General features: G+C 39.5%; 1 protein-coding gene across 1 annotated transcript in view; it reads right to left on the bottom strand.

Moving 5' to 3' along the window:
* Positions 1-6,095: 6,095 nt before the first annotated feature.
* Positions 6,096-20,677, bottom strand: part of LOC107757082 (taste receptor type 1 member 1-like) — a 22,206-nt gene continuing 7,624 nt past the window's right edge. The window contains exons 5-6 of the mRNA XM_016574462.1: positions 7,445-7,565; positions 6,096-7,030 (exon numbers count right to left, since the gene is read on the bottom strand). Coding sequence (XP_016429948.1) covers positions 6,096-7,030; positions 7,445-7,565 — 1,056 coding nt within the window. The remainder of the gene's footprint in view (positions 7,031-7,444; positions 7,566-20,677) is intronic.

Raw genomic sequence — 20,677 nt, forward strand, 5'->3', positions numbered from 1 at the left:
TGTTGTATACACACTGACTTCATCCCAGCTTCATTCCAAAAAAAAAAATGTTTTGCTAACATTTCCATTAACTCTTACAGTTTAGTACACTTTAGAAAAAAGTGTCTTAATACAGTTTTTAGTAGGCTAGAGTGAGGGAAAACGCTCCTCTTAAGGACTATTTTTTCCCATGTGAAACAAAAGTGAAATGTGTCCAGAATAGTTATCATAGTTTTAGTGACAATGACATCAATTCTAAACTAAGTATGAAAAATGTCCAGAGTTTTTACAATGGTACAATCAAATTTGTACCAAGGGGTGCTCCACAGGTGGGGTAAAATGCCCCCCAGTCTTACAAAGCAATTTGCTTTATAAATTTACAGCAAAATGAGAGTACAGGCAGTTTTAGCTTAAAATTAAAAAGAATATAATTATGAATTATGAATTATAAAATTATAATAGCCAATTTTAAAAATATTGTTAGCTGATGCTGACTGGCTAGATAACTAGCTATCTGATGCTAACTTGAGGTAATTTTTAAATATGAAGTCCAAATATTTTTATGCAACCACCTAGTCAGAATACATTTAATGGGAAAACAAAGGATTTGTTGTTCAGAACACAGTAACTACAGTAACTTCAGCCATGCCCCCTATGGGGACGTTTACCCCACAGACTAGGTTTGAAAAAAGAATGATGTCATTCTTAAAATATAATAATATTTTTCTTAAATAACACATGTTCCCTATCTACAGACCTTACTAAAATCATATATAACTGTGATGTTCTACAAAACAAAAAGCTTTAAAACACTTTTTCTTCTTACTGCTGAAAATGAGATCACTTACTGTGAAATCGGTTTTCTCTCAGGTAGGCCACATCACCAGTGTAAGCTTCATGATATTTAAATGAATACTTCTACATCACTCACAGGCAGTTTTAGCTTAAAATTAAAAAGAATATAATTAATAATTATGAATTATAAAATTATAATAGCCAATTTTAAAAATATTGTTAGCTGATGCTAACTGGCTAGATAACTAGCTATCTGATGCTAACTTGAGGTAATTTTTAAATATGAAGTCCAGATATTTTTATGCAACCACCTAGTCAGAATACATTTAATGGGAAAACAAAGGATTTGTTGTTCAGGACACAGTAACTACAGTAACTTCAGCCATGCCCCCTATGGGGACGTTTACCCCACAGACTAGGTTTGAAAAAAGAATGATGTCATTCTTAAAATATAATAATATTTTTCTTAAATAACACATGTTCCCTATCTACAGACCTTACTAAAATCATATATAACTGTGATGTTCTACAAAACAAAAAGCTTTAAAACACTTTTTCTTCTTACTGCTGAAAATGAGATCACTTACTGTGAAATCGGTTTTCTCTCAGGTAGGCCACATCACCAGTGTAAGCTTCATGATACTTAAATGAATACTTCTACATCACTCTTGGCAGCAAAGTCCAAAGTTACAACAAAAAATTATCTTGACTTTATCTAGTGGTTATTTTGGGAAAAACAGTAGGGGGGAGTTTTACCCCAAGGGGGCTTTCCCCCGACTCTACCCTATATGTTAATATGAAATCCATACCTGTAGCTTTAAGAAATTAATTGCTTAGATTTTAGCCAATTTCATCATGTGAATTAAAATCAACATAGCTATAAGCAGGGTAACACAGTGGCTCAGTAGGTGTCATTGTTACCTCAGAGCAAGAAGGTCCCTGGTTGGAGCCCAAGGAGAGCAGGGATGGAGTGTTTACCCTGCCTGTGGCTTGAGATGGTGGGATAGGCAAAAGCATTAAGAAAACATTCAGAAATAACATATTCATAACATTTTCAAAATGATAGAATGGAATGTTCCTCTAATGTTCGCATAAGTGAGAGCTCATCTTACACTCAATGTTTATGTGACGTCTCTGTCATGGTTGGTTAAGGGATGAGGCGAGGACTCAAAAGATGCAGGAAGTATGGGCTCTTTATTAACAGAAAAAAACAAACAAACACAAAACCAACAAAAACTACCCCGAGGGAGAAAACAGGCAAGCAGACCAGGATAGGACAGAGCAGGACCAGACAGAGAGCAACACAGGTATATGAACATGTACATACAACACATACCACAACAAACCAGCACAGGACTGCAAACACAAGGAGAATAAATAGGGAGCAACCAAGGAGGGTAACGGGGGAGACACATGTGGAGCAACTGAACCAATGACACAAACAAACACAAGACAAGCCATGTGCTAAAACAAAAACACAGTGTCATCTGGTGGCCATTTAGGGCACACCAGCTGATGACTGTGACAGTCTCTTCCTGATGACTCATACACAACTGTCTGTCTTACAACAACAATTAAACTGATATGAATGGTGTTGAATATGTGGGATTAAACTAATGTCAGCTTTGTCAGTTGTAGAGCTTTGAGATCCTCCAAGCTATTTAATAGGAATTTATGATTAATATCCATCCCATTAATATACATCACTGACCATTTTTTTTTTCCTGTTTATCACTCAAAATGGGCTAACTGTTACTAAATATAATTTTTGTTATGTCAAATGTTTATATAAATATAAAAATAGTGTGTCAAATATGGATTATAATCCTTTACAAATCTGGCATTTTACAGTGTTACCGATGAAATGATAACATTATGAGCAAAACTCACAATGCACACATATAGTTGTTACCATGGTAATTTATTCTTCAATGTGTGTGCACATTTATGTGGTCTGTAAAACAAAGTCTGTAAAAATACTTGTTAACTTTAAAACAAAAATTCACAATTAATAACCACTTCTGTTCGCATCAACATATACGGAATCATTACAGTTTTGAAAGACAAACGTACATGTCTAAGCATTGTTTATAAAACAAAAATACACCTAGATTGCAAAATATCACATATATTTGTCTGAAACATTAGCACAAATGTAACAAAACAGTTCAGACAATCAAAAAAATTGTTGCTGTAATAAAAACTAACATCAGGTGAATGTAATGTTGCCTTTCAATGTCTGTGTTAATCTATTCAGATTTATAAATGAATGAACACACAGAACTTTTCTTTTCTAATAAAATTTGCTTGCCTTTTTGAAGAGGGTTGTATTATAAAGGCCTGATTTATATATATATATATATATATATATAGGCTGTGTTGAATTCATGTACACATATTGTAAGAAATGGTTCATATTCATCAGTGTTTGTGTCTGTGTGTTGTGTGTGGCTGGTGTGTGACTGCATTTACACAGTGATTATAAAGGAGGAGGTTCCTGTGCTCCTGCTGGAGAATGAAAACCGGAGTTTCAGTTTATGCTCCAGCAGCTCAGGAGGGAGATGAAACAACACAAGCAGTGATTTCACCTGAGAATGAGCATTGCATTGCATTAGCACTATCGATTCAAGGTATTGCACTGGGTGAGTCATAATCAGTTAAACATTGCTGAAGACTGCAGCCAGTATTGTGTCTCACAGCATCACTTTTTATTATTCGACAGGTGAGCAAAATTTCAAAAACCAGTCGAAACTGATGTAAAACGCTATATTTAAAAAATGAGGAGTTGATCTTTGTTGGGTTACAGAGTAAGACTGTTCAGTAATACGAATTTAGTAATAATGAGTAATTTCAGGCAGGACCACTTTGGCAAATTACGTTGAGTTTATTGAAACAAGTTATCTTTGGCGGTATGGTTCCTTATGGAATTATAATTATTTGCACATACGAGAGCTTCAGCCTTAACCCCCCGGAACCATCAGCCTGAGTGAAATACAGATGATTAAGAACATAAGTAATGTCTTAAATGTCTTAAACTGTGGTAACATGTAGACATGGCAGCAGGGGCGTGGGAAGATGTTTTCGGTTGGGGGTGCTGTGTATGTCCGTGTTGGGTGAAATGAAAGTGGGGGGGTTCACCTCATTTGACAACTCCACAAAGCACTACAAGTGCGTCGATATGAACACTCGTTTAAGTGGCATATACACACTGGGAAATTTGACTGCATATCACATTTTTGAAATTATCGATAGTAGCTGATCAATCTCGGGGGTTGGGCTGGGTCCGCTAGGCTTACTTGTCTCCGTGCTCGTGCTGGAGCTTGTTCACTTATGTCGGTGCTCGTGCTGGGGCTGATGTTGGATGCCGATTTTGGAAAATTTTTGCTGGGATGGGCATTTTAAAAAATCTGAAATTCGCTTTTGCGCCATTATCTCCTTGTATTAAAGTTAATCTTGTTCGCATTCTGTATAGTTCATGTCTGATACCACGCGCCAGCGTCACGTGTTCATGAGGATTAGGCTAATCATCCCATATAGAAAACATCACAAGTAAAATTAATCATGTTTATAAAGATAAACATGGGTTTATTATAGCCCACTTACAATTTACATTTCAGAGATCATTACAAATAAATTATTAAATGCTAAAACTGAATAAATTTAAATGAACAAACTTGGCGTTGCATTTGCAACCATGTGAAAACAGGGGGTGCTGCAGCCCCCTCAGCACTCCTACTTCCCGCGTCCCACTGTAGCTTGCTATGAAGAATGAATGTCTCTCGGCGGTGAGGTCCATGACAGCTAGGAATTGAAAGCCTTGGTAATCTGAAACAAAAAGAAGAAGACACCCAGAAGGTGCACAATAATATGCTTGAAACTTATAGATGGGAGGGAGGGTTGTGAGCAGTTTGAGCATACTTACCGAGCTGTAATGTCACATATATATACACGGTCTAATAGAAGAATGGTAGTGGTTGGAGCGATTTGTCAGCTGACCGCATCAGCTGACCGCAGCACTATGCCTACGTGGCCTGACTGAACTATCGCTGTGCTCGATTTATCAGACATAAAAGGGACAAATATCTAAATGCAAAGTGTAATGTGACAAAATATACATGTTAAAAGAGTTCATGGATTTTAAAGAGTTTACAATGTTGTTTGTTATTGGATGAGAACGTTTAAATTAGTTAAATGTGTGTTTGCAACTTGAAGTTATGTACAGCCAAAATGGCGGTGCATATATGCAAGTTAGAGTCAAAATTGAGACGTACCTGTAAAACACGAGAATAGGGTGAAGGGAAATACTATATTCATTTGTATGACAGTCTAAAAATTCGATTAATTGTTTCAGGAATGTTATGGTGATGTGAAATACAGGATATTTGATTGAATATACTTTAAAATGTGAATGTGTTGTGTTTGATAGTAATGTTACAGAACTTAAGACACAAATGAAAGGCCTTTATTGAGATGTAACTCTTTATTGAAATGTGCGATTTTACAAATAATAAATAATCGTTGTTAGGTAAAGTTAAATATGTGAATGTTGTATGCATTGAAATCAAAGAAAACAGTACGAATCAATTAAACATTGCCGAAGACTGCAGCCAGTATATGTATGGCCTGTGTTGTACATTCAGTTTACCCACTCAGGCTTCCCAGACTTGACGTAGGTAACATTAACAATTATATATTACATTTACATTTACATTTAGTCATTTAGCAGACACTTTTATCCAAAGCGACTTACAAATGAGGACAATAAAAGCAGTCAAAACTAACAAAAGAGCAACAATATATAAGTGCAAATGACAAGTCTCGGTTAGCCTAACGCAGTACACGTAGCAAGGTGTGTAAAAAAGATAAATATATATAAAGTAGAATTAAAATAGAATAGAATATATCACTTATAATTGACTAAATACAAAATCAATACAGTAGTAGTTATTAAGTTTGATATGGTTTGTAATTGGTAAAATGTGTTTGGAAAAAATATGACAAGAATATCAACTTGCATAATAATTATGCATGCACTGTACAAGATAGATGAGCCACACTTCACAAATCTATATGGATTATGTGGAAACTAATTATTGAAGTTTGAAAATGTTCTTTATTAAAAGTTTAAAAAGAAGCCTTTGTATTTACATTACATTATAAGTATAAATCTCAAAAATCACAGTCTCTTATGCAGATTGAACCTCAGAATAGATCTCTATTCTCTACTTTGCCTACATGTTTTCTCTAAGACCGTGGTAACATAATAGACCTAAACACAGTTTAAGAGTTAACTTTCTATACACAAATATTAATGTCTGAGTCTAAGTCCTACTAATGGTTTGGGTGTAATTCTGAATAGATGTTTGAAAGTATGCAGGAGTGTTTTTTTGTGGTTGGAATATAATGATGTAAGATTTTGGTATGAAATAACTGAAGAGAATTCCATTTATACTGGATATCTGGGCCATTGCATTAAAAATGACCATGTATTTGCTTTTGATAATGAGGTATGCTGTGAAATATGCAATCCAGGTCAGATAGTACAAAATGAGACTGAATGTTATTGATTTGGCCTCATTGTAATTTTTGGGCAGATCTCTTCCCATATAAGAAAACAAGAGACAGAGGAAACCAAGAACCCAACTTAAAAACACGACTATGGTAAAGGTTATAGCGTTCCCCATTTCACAGATGAGCATAATTTGGTCTTTAAAAGTCCACGAGTCAGCAATGGCTTTGACAGGATTGACCATCATCCATACCACACAAGAAATTAAATGAACGAAAGTAGCAAATGCAATGAAGAGCCACTGGCCATTGTGTTTTACCCAAAGGCTGTGCACTTTAGGGAACTGAGCAGCCATTTTAAAAACACAAATAATTTGAAAGGAACGGACAGTCAAACAAGAAATACAGACAGTGAAGAAAAATACAAATATGGCATTTCTCAGAAGGCAAAATACAAATGTGGGTTTTCCAAAGAAAAAGAACACACTTATGCTAGACAAAATCAAACTGGTCAACATGAGGAAACACATGCTGCCACCAGCAGACTTTACTACTGGTGTATCGTAATTGTAGGCAAAAAGGCAAAATATGGCAATAAGGAGAATAATTAGGCATGCGGCAGAAACCATGACAATGATGGAGGGGATTTCTGTGAACTGAGGATAGACAACAGAACGTGCCTTACATGTCGTGCTGCCCTCATCAGACCATTCACTCTCTGCACATGGAAAACAGGTATAGGGGTCCCCTGAAAAACAGTAAAATAATACGAATGTTTAGTAGCAGTATTGCAATCATTGTAACATTGTAACAATTGTAACACTCCAGTAAAGTATTGTAGAATGAACTGAAAAAGCTTAATGGGATAGTCTTCATCAAAAATGAAAACTCTGTCATCATTTACTCAGCCTCATGTCATTCCAAGCCTGTATGACTTCTTCTGAGGAACATAAAAGAAGATATTTTGAAGAATGTTGGTATTCGGTTACCAAACAATTTCCACTGAATTTCATTGTATGGATAAAAATACAACTGAAAAAAAAAAAATTCAATAGGAACCAAAACTATTTGGTTACTAACATTCTTCAAAATAATTTCCATTTTTGGGTGAACTATCCCTTTAAATCCCAAGTTGTCATTGTCTACTGCCTAAGGTACTTACGAGAAAAATTCACATAGCTGTTAGGTGGACATTTTTCACACGAAAAACAGCAACTATGGAAACCTTCAGGTTGCCTTGAATATCCCGCCTTACACTCAACAGAGCAGTTTGAGAAAGGAACCTTTAAGGAATGGTGAAAATGTGTTATGTTACCATTTATTTCAATTGATTTTACACATTTCTCCAAACTAAAGTAAGTGAACGCAATACAAATTACATATTTGCGTTAAATGCACACACATTTCTTAGCTCTTGCTTTCAAAACAGTTAAAGTTGGGGCAGTTTTTTTTTCCCAGAAACATTTTTCTTAATACTGGTTGAAAGTCTCTTCATTATCCTGATCACAATCAATAATATAAAGTGGTCTTACAAGCAAATTTCAAAGACTTGGCAAAATACACAGAGATAGACAATGGTGTAAAACAAGTGTTTTTATGAGCTGTGTTTGTAATTTTTGAGTTGGGGGAGGCATAATGCATGAAAGAGGTGTTTGCAACGGTTGTTTGAAAACATGCTTTATTTATAGAGTTCCACTGTGTGACACTAGCATGGTGCATTTAAAGGTGGGGTAAGCGATTTCTGGTAGCCAATGTTGACATTTGAAATCACCCAAACAAACACGCCCCTACCCCAAAAGGGTCTCGCCCCTATTTTGATAGCTCCGCCCCACACATACATACGCAACCCAGGAAACGATTAGTTCTGTGAAACAAAGCAAAACCAATGTTACACCATGTCTACACCGGACGCGAGTCTTAAGCCTTCTTTTGTTCCGCAGACGTTTTCCTCTTTTGTTTTTTATCCGCCATATCTATCTTTCTGTTGCTCGGCTTGCTAATGTCCGTCCTGTGCTGTGCACTTAACGCTCTCTCCTCCACATAATGAGTAGACACGCCCCTTACTGCTGATTGGCTACAAGTTTGTTTTGCTAGTCGGCCCGAATCAGTTTTCTAAAGCGTTTTTGAAAAATCACTTACCCCACCTTTAACGCTCTGGGGTCTGAGGGTGTTTTGGGGCCCTGGAGAAGTTTTGACATGCCTGGCATTTGTGTTTTTTTCAGTATCTTAAAAACATATTAATGGCTAAAGACTGATAACACTGTATTCAGCACAAACTGGGCTACAATAATATGTGAGCAGCATGAATGTACATGATTGTATTTTTGAGAAAACCACGTTTATGCGTGGTTAGTGAAAAACAAAAAATTTTAAGTCACTGAAATAAGGCCATAAAACACATTATAAATATACATATTTGTTCACAAGACTTTTGAGAACTGGATGTGGTAGACTAGAGTTTTTGCTACAAAATGATGTGAAAATCACCCTGTTTACTCACTCACAGAAAACAATATATTGATTTAACATTTGTAAAACATGTTTTGTGATTGAATGCCCTTATGCGAGGGAGTGACAATGGCCATGAATATTTAGTGATTCACACCTGAGAGACAAAGGACCTCCCCTAACGGGCCATCAGCGTGACTGTGAGGCAGGTAAGAAAGAATGTGAAAAGATTAAAATAATGGGGGTTTTGATTATTTGTTTTTTATTATTTTAAGTTATACGTTGGGGGAGGGGTGGTGCACAGCAAAGACTGCCAAATACAGAGAAGTTGCCGCCAATTTGAGTTACCGCAGCTGCCTGGAGTCCTTCCATGAATTCCTGCTAAGAAACACAAAGGATGTGAGGAAGGTGAGTTTTTTTATTTGTAATTATAAATTAGTAATGTTGACCATGCTCTGCGAATGTAATATGACTCGTTGATTCACTGAGGATCTGTGTCTGTTTTAGGATGTAACTGCAATTAAACAATCTGAAAATATACAGTTGAGGTCAAAAGTTAACATCCCCCTTGCAGAATGTGCAAAATGTTAATTATTGTACCAAAATCATACAAAATGCATGTTATTGTTTATTTGGTACTGACCTGAATAAGATATTTCACATAAAATATGTTTACATATTGTCCACAAGAGAAAATAATAGTTGAATTGATAAAAATGACCCCGTTCAAAAGTTTACAAAAAAGTTTATTCTTAATACTGTGTGGTTACCTCAATGAGCTGTTTTTTGTGTTTAGTGATAGTTGTTCATGAGTCCCTTGTTTGTCCTGAACAGTTAAACTTTTATGGTTTTACGACGCAAGATTAATGTAAAAACTGTGAACACTTGTAATTCGCTTCAACCTTTTCGAACTTTATGAATGATTATTTTATGTTCAAGTGGTGTGTGTAAGGAGCTGGAAGCAAGCAGAGTCCGGCTGTTTCTAAAGCACGCAGTGCCATCTGCTGTTAAAAACTAAGCTTAGAATCGATTCGAGAGAGAATCACGATGCATTCGGAAAATCGCAGATAAAACATTAAACAAACATCCTGGCGATCTGAAAAGTGCAATCTGCACGTGGGCGTGACTGCATTAGAGATAATGAGTTGAGACGGGAAAACTGGAGCTCACGTTGGTTTCATACGGATTACTTTAACAGAGAATATTTGTTTTGGATGTGACTTACTTCATTTAAAGGTAGACATTTCAAGCTTTCTAGGCATATATTTCTCGTGTCTTTGAGGCAAGAATTCGCTGAGATTCAGGTTGTTTTATTTACGTGTCTGTGAAGAAAGGTGACAGAGAGCGAGACGGCGGAGAATGCACCCTGTTTATTTTCTTTATTTTACAAAAGCACATTGTTTTGTTGTTATTATGACTATACACAAATAAAAGTAGATCTGTACGATCAAAAATTACGGAGTATTTTTAGTTCTTTTCGCGGTCATCAAGAAAATACGACAGACCGCACCGGTGCGGGCTTCGACCCCAGGGGGTTAAGGCCTGGGTATACCAACCAGCTGAGTCCCAGCTGAGATGCAGGGATGCAAGCTTTGGTGGGCATGGTAACTACGGGCTGGGCAGGGTTAGGAGCCAACCCACAACCCTGTCATGACCCCGCAAGTTCTTGAACCAAGCGATCTACAATGTCCTTCCTAGCCCAGTAAATCTCTACATCTGGGGTGAGATTGACTCTTCAGTCTGTCCTTTATGCCCTGGGAGGGGTTCCCAAGAGCACATCTTGAGCAGCTGCCCAACAGCCCTGAGGAAAGGCCGTTATCGCTGGCTGCACAATCAGGATCTAAAGTCCATTGCAGAATCTATCTCCAAAGCCATGGTCAACAACAAGCACGGCTGCCACCGGAGGAACATTACCTTTTTTTCAGGGTTGGGAAGCAGCCACATTCAGAGCCTAAGCTGGCTGTCATGATGTTCACCTCGGCTTTGGACTAGGAGTTTCAAGTTGATCTGGGTAGGTAGCTCAAGTTTTTGGTCCACATTGTAGCAACAGCACTGAGGCCAGATGTGGTTATAACATCAGCCACTTTGAAGCAGGCGCTACTGATACAGTTCACGATTCCTTGGGAGGACCGCATCGATGAGGTTAATGAATGAAGGTGATCCAAGTATCATGAGCTTGTGGAGGTGTGCAGAAGGGCAGGTTGAAAAGCACACTGCAAGAGAAGTAATCCATGGTGTGTGTTTGAGGAGTCATGTGAGGGGCGCTGGTTGATATAAGTTCAGTGCAATAATTTCAATTTTGCAAGACCTTAAGGATGGTGTGAGCTGAGTGAGCTTTTTGCTTTTCTTCCACCCCCATTCTCCTCTGCAGAGGAACAGAGGCTAAATGGTTCATATCCCCACACACACACAAAATCAAATTTCTAAGCAACACCTCTCTCATTGGCTTGTGGAAGCTATATCGTTGGCATATGAATCTAAGGGAGTGTCTTCTACCCCTGTTGAGCCCAGCTTATTCTTGTCACTAAGCATGTCTTATGTACCCTCACCTGATGCCAAGGATTTTTTATCATAGTGTATGTTGTCCAGTGTTGGGTAAGTTAGGGGTAAAGTAATCCACTACAACGTACTAATTACTTCTTTAACTGTAATGTGAAACTTTAAAGTTTGCTTTACTTTTTATGTTATCAAACCTAAAATATATACTACAATGCGAAACTCTTTCAGTAATTTCATATTGACTGAAAATTACATAAATATCAAAACAGCAACTTGAATGATCACTTGAATTTTTTCCTGATAACATCTTAAAATGTTTTGTAATTTTTATACAGATAAGAGTAATACATTGTTTGAAACTCTAAAAGGTCTACTTTTATTTGCACACACATGCAATATAAACAAAACATTGTGCTTTTGTAAAATAAAGAAAACAAATAGGTTGCACATTCTGCAGTCTTATTCTCTGCAAATATGTTCCTGAAGCACAGAAGAGGTATATCTAAAAGAAAGTATGAAGTGTCTACTTTTAAATGAAGTAAGTCATGCCAAAAACAAATATTCTCTGATAAAGTAATCTGTATGAAACCAACGTGAGGTACAGTCTTTCCCGTCTGAGTTCATTATCTGGAATGTGGTCACACCCACACGCATCACACTCTATATATTATAATCATCTACTTGAAACCAGGCTTGAGACGAGCAAACATGTAAACACCACATCACCTCCATATAAACAAAGCGTTAAAATGCATCAATTTCATCTTGGCTACTTTTCATTTTTGGAAGAAGACGCGCTATGAGGAATAAGCCTTGAATTTACCTCAGAAGAAGATGCGATGCGACGCGCGGCTTAATCCAGTGGAGGATATCATTGTGATGAGTCATTTATTTTATGCTTATATTGGTGTTATTGTGACATAAACTTGTACACATTTACTAGTTACACTTTTTGTTGTACTGTAACTTAGTTTTACAAAACAATATAAAATATCTGATGACACACGGATTCCTTGGATTGACAACACTTTAATCCAGACCGAATCCACTTCCCTGTGTATGCACTTCTCTCTTACGCTCTCTCTCCTATCTAGAAGTATATCTCCCCTAGCGTTCATTCTTTGTAATAACAACTATGTAAACACAACATCCCCCCACGACATAAGATTTTTAACTCTACCTTAACCTTATAATTAATTACGAATAACAATAACAAAATTTCCATATCAAGCAATTACACAGTATACTCAAGAAAGAACAATTATTTGAACATTACTTTTCCTTTAAGGATTAAACAACCAAATTTAACTATAACAGGCACCAGAACCAACGTATAGGCAACATGTATATATATGTTTACATCTTGAAATCGTTGAGCCATGAGGGAGGCCTGCGCGTTCTTGACGGACGTCCTTCGGCCCGCTCAGAGTTCTCCGTCTTATCACAGGCAGAGGTTTCCTCCTCCCATTCAGGTGCAGGATTAGGCATTTGAACAGGTTGTGCCAACTGCAATGAATGCCATTTCCTTCCATCCTCTAGTAAGTAGGTACTTGAACCCACTTGTTCCTCAATTCCAACAGGGTCGGAAAATTTGCAATGTTCCTTCAACACATGAAAGGGCTTACACACCCGCACCCTGTCCCCCTTTTTCAGGATAAATGTTTGTGCACTACGTTTAGCATTGGTGTAGCGCTTCATCTGTGATTGCTTAAGGACAACTCGATTACAAACAGTTGCTGGGTGGAGAGTGCTGGCAGGAGGATGAAGTGCAATTTTCAGTTTAATTGTCATCTTCCACCCATGGAGCAGTTCAAAGGGTGAAACTCCTGTGCTGGCATGGGGAGTAGAGCTGTAAAATTGGAGAAAGTCAGTAACTGTGCACGTCCATGGCTTGAACTGTACTATAGCTGACTGTACACAGTCCTTAAGAACCCTGTTAAAGCATTCTATAGCACCATTCGCCGCTAGATGTTACACAGCTGTGCATACTGAAGAAATACCTCGTTCTCTCAGAAAGGTTGTAAATACATTCAAAGTGAATTCAATTCAAAGTGAACATTATCTGTAACCAACTCTACCGGGTAACCATGGCAACTAAAGACACCACTGAGAAACTCAATTTAAACTTGCTTGGGGAAATTGCAGTCAAGGTGGTAGACAGCAGTGCAACTAGCTCTGGTTCATAAACAGGGTTGGAAGCAGAGGTAAGAGGAAGGGGTAACTGTGACAGTCAGCAAGCAGCATGGTTTGAAGCCAGCACGATACACCACATTGTAAGTGAAGCACAGAAGGCGAGCTGACTACCCGCAATCCGCATCCTGGCCCGTCCGGCTCCAGAGGTATGTGCGCCACTTTTTGACTGCCCATATACACATTAATACCTCCTTCTCCACAGCCGAATATCGCCTTTCAGTTGGAGTTAAGTTTAGTGATACAAATGCCACAGTGCGTTCACTGTGATCTGGGTGCATCTGCGATAATATTGCTCCCAGACCATAATCAGATGCATCAGTGGACACTGTGACTGGCAGTTCTGGGTTAAACAGAGCAGGTGCTGTACTGTCCACTAAGCATTTCTTTACATCCACAAAGCTTTGCTGGGCCTTCTCAGTCCATTCAGATTCAGAATCCTGGCGCAGGCATGCACACAACGGTTCAACGAGGGTGGCATAATTAGGTATGAACTTGTTATACCAGGATAACATACCCAGGAAGGAGTGCAGACTGGTGGTGTCAGCTGGGGCTGTTGGGGCCTGCATTGTTGCTTGCAAATGTTCTGTACATTGGGAATGCCTTTGAGTATAATTGACATCATTTTCTGAAATGTGGCTGGAGCCGATGCTAAACCATATGGGACATGGCAAAAACGAAACAGCCCATTGTGTGTGATAAAAGCTGTGAGATCACGGCTATCTGGATGGAGCAGAACCTGAGAGAAAGCATTTTCCAGATCAATGGTGGAAAAAACTGTTGCACATGACAAGGCAGCCAGAGTCTCGTCTATGTGTGGCAGAGGGTAAGCATCCACTATAATGGTCTTATTAGGCTCTCTCAAGTCAACACACATTCTGATTACTCCCATTTTCTTTTGTGTTACCACAATTGGTGAAATCCACAGTGAAGCATCCACCTTCTCTATAACACCTGTGGCTAGAAGATGGTTCATTTCGTCGGACACACACAGCAGCATGTATGGAGAAAGGAAGAGTCATAGTTTTTGACGCTCAGGTACAGCAGAGGGTAAGACTTTCACCTTGTGCATAAACCCTTTCACACAGACTGTCGCAGCATGAGGTGCATGAGAAGAAAGCTGCATCAGCGGTATCGGGGGAAGAGAAGCAGGTAAGTTCTTGGCTCGTGCAGAAGTAATTGTATTCCCTTCAATGCAGAGCTGGAGAGCAGATATCAAATCCCCATTTCCCATTAAAGGGGTCATATGATGTTGCTAAAAAGAACATTATTTTGTGTATTTGGTGTAATGAAATGTGTTTATGCGGTTTAAGTGACCGGCGAGCTAGAGTGAGGAACGGCCGGCGGATTCGACGAAGGAGCAGCTGGCGGGCTTGCGACAACCACATGTGACGACCCCGGGCTGGACTCCGCTTCGTCCACTTGACTCTTAACTTTTATAAAGAATATCTCTTTGGATTTGAGACTTTAGTCTTTGCAACTTTACAGATCTTTTTTATGCACCAAGAGCTTGTAACACTCCAAAGAGAAAGGAAAAATTGAAATCGCATAATATGACCCCTTTAAAGCAGTTTCTGACTCCATAATAAAGAAAGTAGCAGAACATTTGACATTGTCTTTAATAACATTAGCTGGCCTACAGCCAAGCACATCAATAGGCGAGTGGGAGTAAGTAACTAATTGTGCGCTCTATGGCTGCAGGTGTGTGCTCTTGAAATTCTCTTCATACACAGATTGAGGCAGAACTAAGTCGGATGCGCCGATGTCCACAGTCAGTTACACAGTTGCAAATGGATTTTGGCGTTTGGATGTCCACATCACACTAAATTTCATTTAGCGTGCTGGACTCTTGGATTAACAGTAAGGTGTACTCAGGTAAGGCAACTTCTCTAAGAGTGTGTTGGAGTCGAACGACATGCGTGTGCAAAGTGTCCTTTCTTTTTACAGTTCTTACACACTGCTCTAGTTGCTGGGCAGTCCCTTGCATTAGCCAAGTGTCCACTAGAACCAAAATGAAAACATGAGCATACATGCGCAACAGGTGCATGAGGTTTTGGAGTAATCTTTTCGGTTCTTTGCTATTTGCGCTGCTAAGCCTTTTGTTGAATTTGAATGGCTTGCACAGGAATGCTCTGCTCTCCTATGGCCTTTTGTTTGTTCTGATGCAGACTCAATATGGTTTGCAGTTGCGATGGCTTCTGCTAAAGTAAGGTCAGGTCCTAGGAGCAGTCTCTCACGAATCCGGGGATCCGGGCATCCGAGCTCTGTGACGCACAAAACATGATTTTTACTTTATATTTTTTAACACTGCATTTGCAACTTAAGTAACATATTTTTTTGACATTAGTAACTGTAATGAAATTATATACATTTAAAATGTAACGCATTACATTACTGCGTTATCAGGAAAAAGTAATTAGAATTGTTTCTGTGTAATGCGTTATACCCAACTCTGGTGTTGTCAGACTTAATCATGTACTGTATGCATGTTAACGCATGTCATTTGTTTTGTCATTTGTAGTATCCTCATTTTGTGTATGAATACTTTGTGACACGTCTATGTGATACACAATTGTGTATTCACAATTGTAATGTTTGATTGGTTATTAATATTTATTTATTCATTTATGTATTTATTTACGTATGATGTGAAAAGTTTATTGTATACTGAGTCATTTATTGTATACTGAGTCATATACTTATTATTACCACTAAAGACTGAGTTTCAAACAATACAGCCCTAACCACTAAAGAAAGTAAGCGTTGTAGATTACCATGGTGATGCACATTGTTTACCTTAGACGCTACTGAGCTGCGCCTGAGGAAAGCCACAGAAGCTTACTTGTCCTAGCTTTTTCCCCTGATACTTCAGGTACTTTTAATCTTCCTACGTGTTCCACGCCCGGGACCCGTAACAGATTCATGGAGGTTCCACTGAGATTAACATCCAGAGTGTGAGGCTAGTGCAGGGATGCAGGTTTCACGGCGACAAAACGATGACCAGGAGGGTTATATGCGACTTGTGACAGCTGCTGACGTCCAGAGAGCCAAAAGGGACCAAGCTGAGTGGAAGGTGGCGCATCGCTACAGAGTCGTGAGAGGGTCTGAAGCTGGACAATTTGGCGGACAAGAGGAAAAGACTAGTCTGGAACATAAAGAAGAACCTACACATTTTGACTGTGCTCAAACTGGGGCATATCGCTTACAGCATCATCTCCAAGGATGATGAGGAAAGCTGTTTGAATGTCATAATTTCTTATATGCAGAGTGGCAGTTTACTTAAACTGGAAGATGAAGGATTCACACAACTACTAACATTAAGAGACATGATTATTGAATTAATTGAGAGTCGTGTAAACAATACTGTGAGTGATCCATCTGTCTCTATTGAGAATGAATTTGATGCACATACACACACGGGCATCCCCTATACACACACACACAGAATCTACTGCCACACTAACATACACACAGTTAAATGAGTATCAGAAACTGCTCACTAGTTATGAGTTGGGAAAAAGCTGTTAGAGTTCAAGATCACATAGGCAGATGATAAAACGATACCAACTACAAGACAGTGTTTTACCCTGAATGCTTACCACAACAGCAGAGAGAAAACATGATGTGTCCAAGTGACTTTCCATACTGCATAAAGAGTTCAAGATACATGGTGGCCAGATAGGTGATAGTAATTCAGACATCGACTACAATAACCTATGTAAACAAATTGATGAAGGCATTAAAATTAATTGCTCAGAGAGTGAAATCATTCAGGCTGTCCTGTGGATTGTTAAACCGGGACAGTTCAAGGAAATGCTCATCAATAAAGACGATTTGACTGTGCCAGAGCTGAAAAGTTTCCTGCAGCCACATTTAAGTGAGAGAAGCAATAGTGAGATTTTCCAGGAATTAATGAGTACAAGACAATGGGAGCATGAAACTCCACAACAGTTTCTCTATCGTGTAATCGGACTGAAGCAAAAAGTAATTTTCGCTTCCAAGCAGAGCAACACTAACATTGAATATGAGCCACGAACAATTCAGAATGTGTTCCTGCGTACCATTCACCAAGGTTTCCTTCCCAAGTACAGCGACATCAGAAGTGAACTGAAACATTTGCTCACAGATCACACAGTAACTGATGAAGCACTGCTGAAACAAGTGACAAAGATTTCAAGTGAGGAAAGTGAACGCCAACGAAGATTAGGCCAAGCCATACAGTGAAGACAGACTCAAGCTCATAGTGCACAAATTAACTTAGGGTTCGACGAGAGTGAAACAGACCTCAAAATGCAGAAAAAGAGCAAGACAAAGACCATACAAAAACTAAGCGCTCAAGTAGAAGCTTTAAAAAGTACAATTGATACTTTGAAACAAGCTAAAGAGCCATGTCACTGCTCTGCACAGATGGGAGCTGGTTCACATGTTGTATGTAGACCAACGCCAGTGAGAAGAGGAGGGCCATACGGGTGTCCAAGGTGTATAGAGGAGAGTAACAGCTCATGCAACCATTGTTTTATCTGTGGAGAAGGACACAGGGCCATTGGATGTGGCAAAAGGATGAGGGGCACAAGGAATACGTACCAGCTTGTTGAGCTGAGATCGTCAACTGGAGGAATGGTCTCCAGAGAACAGAGTGCATGAAGCCAATGCAAACAGTGCAGCCTGCTCTTCCGTGTCTAGAAAGACAAACTCAAAACAGAACAGAGTAGCAGAGCTAACTGGAAGTAAATGCTTGTTGAAGTGTAAGGTAAATTAGGTATAATTTACCTTGTTTGCAAGTACTTGCTAGTAGAAGCAGTCGAGCAGCAGAAGAGGACAGCAGTCTGCAAGTGTTTTGTATCTTTTCTCATTAGATTTTAGCGCGGTTGTCGTTGCTAGCACACATTTTGCTAGCACTCATTTTGTTTACTGTATTTACCGTGGTAAAGGCGTGCTGACGTCGTGTTTGTTCTCGTACGTATCACATGGCTTTGCAGTTTCGGTGTAATAAGTAGTAAGGCGTGGCCAGCTGCATTCAATTACAGGGGAGTATATATTTGCTCAGTACACCACGGCAGCCCTCGTGTGAAGACCGTTAAGTGTAAAGACCATTGACTCTGCCTGCGCGACTCCGACAAGGCACCTGAGTATTGCTTTTCTCCCCTTTCTTTACTTTTTGTACAGCTTGTTCTCATCTACTTGTTTAGTCAATTGTACTCAATATGTCCTTTCAAATCTCTACTATTACTATTAACACTCGTAAATCACGCACTGTACATTGGAGGCAGCACAATCCTAATAATCTGCGTACTGTCCCTATGTCCTCTACTGCCAGTCTGCTGTAAACAAAGCAGATTTTCTTTCATCTATTGCTACTCATTCAAGTCTCAACCTCATGGCCCTAACTGAGACTTGGATTAAACCCGTGGACACTGCCACTCCTGCAGCCCTCTCCACTAATTTCACTTTTTCCCACACCCCACGCCCGATTGGGAGGGGCGGAGGGACGGGTCTACTTATTTCAAAATAATTGAAATTTGATAGTCTACCATCTCTTACCGGCAACAGTTCATTTGAATCCACGCAATTACTATTACCCACCCTGTTACAATCCATTTTGTAGTTATTTATTGTCCTCCAGGTTAACTGGGTAACTTCTTAGATCAGTTGGATGTGTTACTCTCAAACTTCCCTGAGGACGGTACTCCTTTGGTACTACTTGGTAACTTCAACATCCACCTAGATAAACCACAGGCTGCTGACTTCAACACTCTGCTTGCCTCATTTGACCTCAAACGCATGTCTACTACAGCTACTCACAAATCAGGTAACCAATTGGACCTTGTCTACACACGCTACTGCTCAACTGACAACACTTTAGTTACACTGTTACACACCTCAGACCACTTCTAACCTCACACTGACTCTGGACACAACACACACTCCTCCACAGGTCACCTTTCGGCGTAACCTACGCTCGCTCTCTCCCACTCGCCTATCCTCTATGGTTTCATCCTCACTTCCTCCACCCTCTTAGTTTTCAGCACTGGACACAAACACTGCTACTGACATTTTTTGCTCCACTCTAACATCTTGCTTAGACAACTTTTGCCCCCTTTCATCCAGACCAGCACGCACCACCTCCTCTGTCCCCTGGCTGTCTGATGTTCTCCAGGAACATCGCTCTAGACTCAGGGCTGCAGAGAGGAAGTGGCACAAATAAAAAAAAATCTACTGACCTTAGTGTATATCAGTCACTTCTCTCCTCCTTCTCTGCAAGTGTCTCCACTGCTAAAACAACATACTACCACAACAAAATTAACAACTGTTCTGACTCTCGCATGATTTTAAAAACATTTTCTTCTCTTCTTGTCCTCCTCCACCCCCTCCTTCATCAACTCATACTGCTGATGACTTTGCAATATTCTTCATAAATAAAACAAGAACCATCAGCAAACAATTCTCCACACCACAAACTGACAAAAAATTCATAACCACAAATACTCATTCTCTCTCCTCCTTCTCTCCACTCTCGGAGGCAGATGTTTCTAAACTTGTCCTTTCCAATCATCCTACTACCTGCCCGCTTGATCCTATCCCCACTCACCTCCTTCAGGCCAATTCTTCTTCAGTTATTCCCGCGCTCACTCACATTATCAACACCTCTCTTCACTCTGGTACATTTCCTGCAGCATTCAAGCAGGCTCGGGTAACCCCACTGCTTAAGAAACCCTCTCTAAATCCAGCACTTTTAGAAAACTACAGACCGGTATCCCTTCTTCTGTTCATTGCAAAGACACTTGAGCGAGTTGTGTTAAACAAACTCTCTATGTGTCTTGCACAGAACAACCTCCTGGACAGCAACCAATCTGGCTTCAAAAGCGGCCACTCAACTGAGACTGCACTGCTCTCGGTTACTGAAGCCCTGAGACTGGCAAGAGCGGCTTCCAAATCCTCAGTACTCATCTTGCTGGGCCTGTCTGCTGCTTTTGACACTGTTAACCACCAGATCCTCCTGCCCACCATCATGAAGATGGGCGTCTCAGGAACCGCACTCCAGTGGTTCAAGTCTTACCTTTCCGGTAGGTCCTTCAGGGCGTCTTGGAGGGGTGAGGTGTGACAACTTCTTGCTACTAGGGTTCCTCAAGGCTCAGTGCTTGGACCACTTCTCTTCTCCATCTACATGTCATCTTTAGGATCTGTCATTCAGAAGCATGGCTTTTCCTATCATTGCTATTCTGATGACACTCAACTCTACTTCTCATTCCAAACAGAT

Source organism: Sinocyclocheilus rhinocerous, unplaced genomic scaffold (assembly GCF_001515625.1).
Source record: "Sinocyclocheilus rhinocerous isolate Xijiao unplaced genomic scaffold, SAMN03320098_v1.1 scaffold2007, whole genome shotgun sequence".
NCBI classification, from domain to species: domain Eukaryota; kingdom Metazoa; phylum Chordata; class Actinopteri; order Cypriniformes; family Cyprinidae; genus Sinocyclocheilus; species Sinocyclocheilus rhinocerous.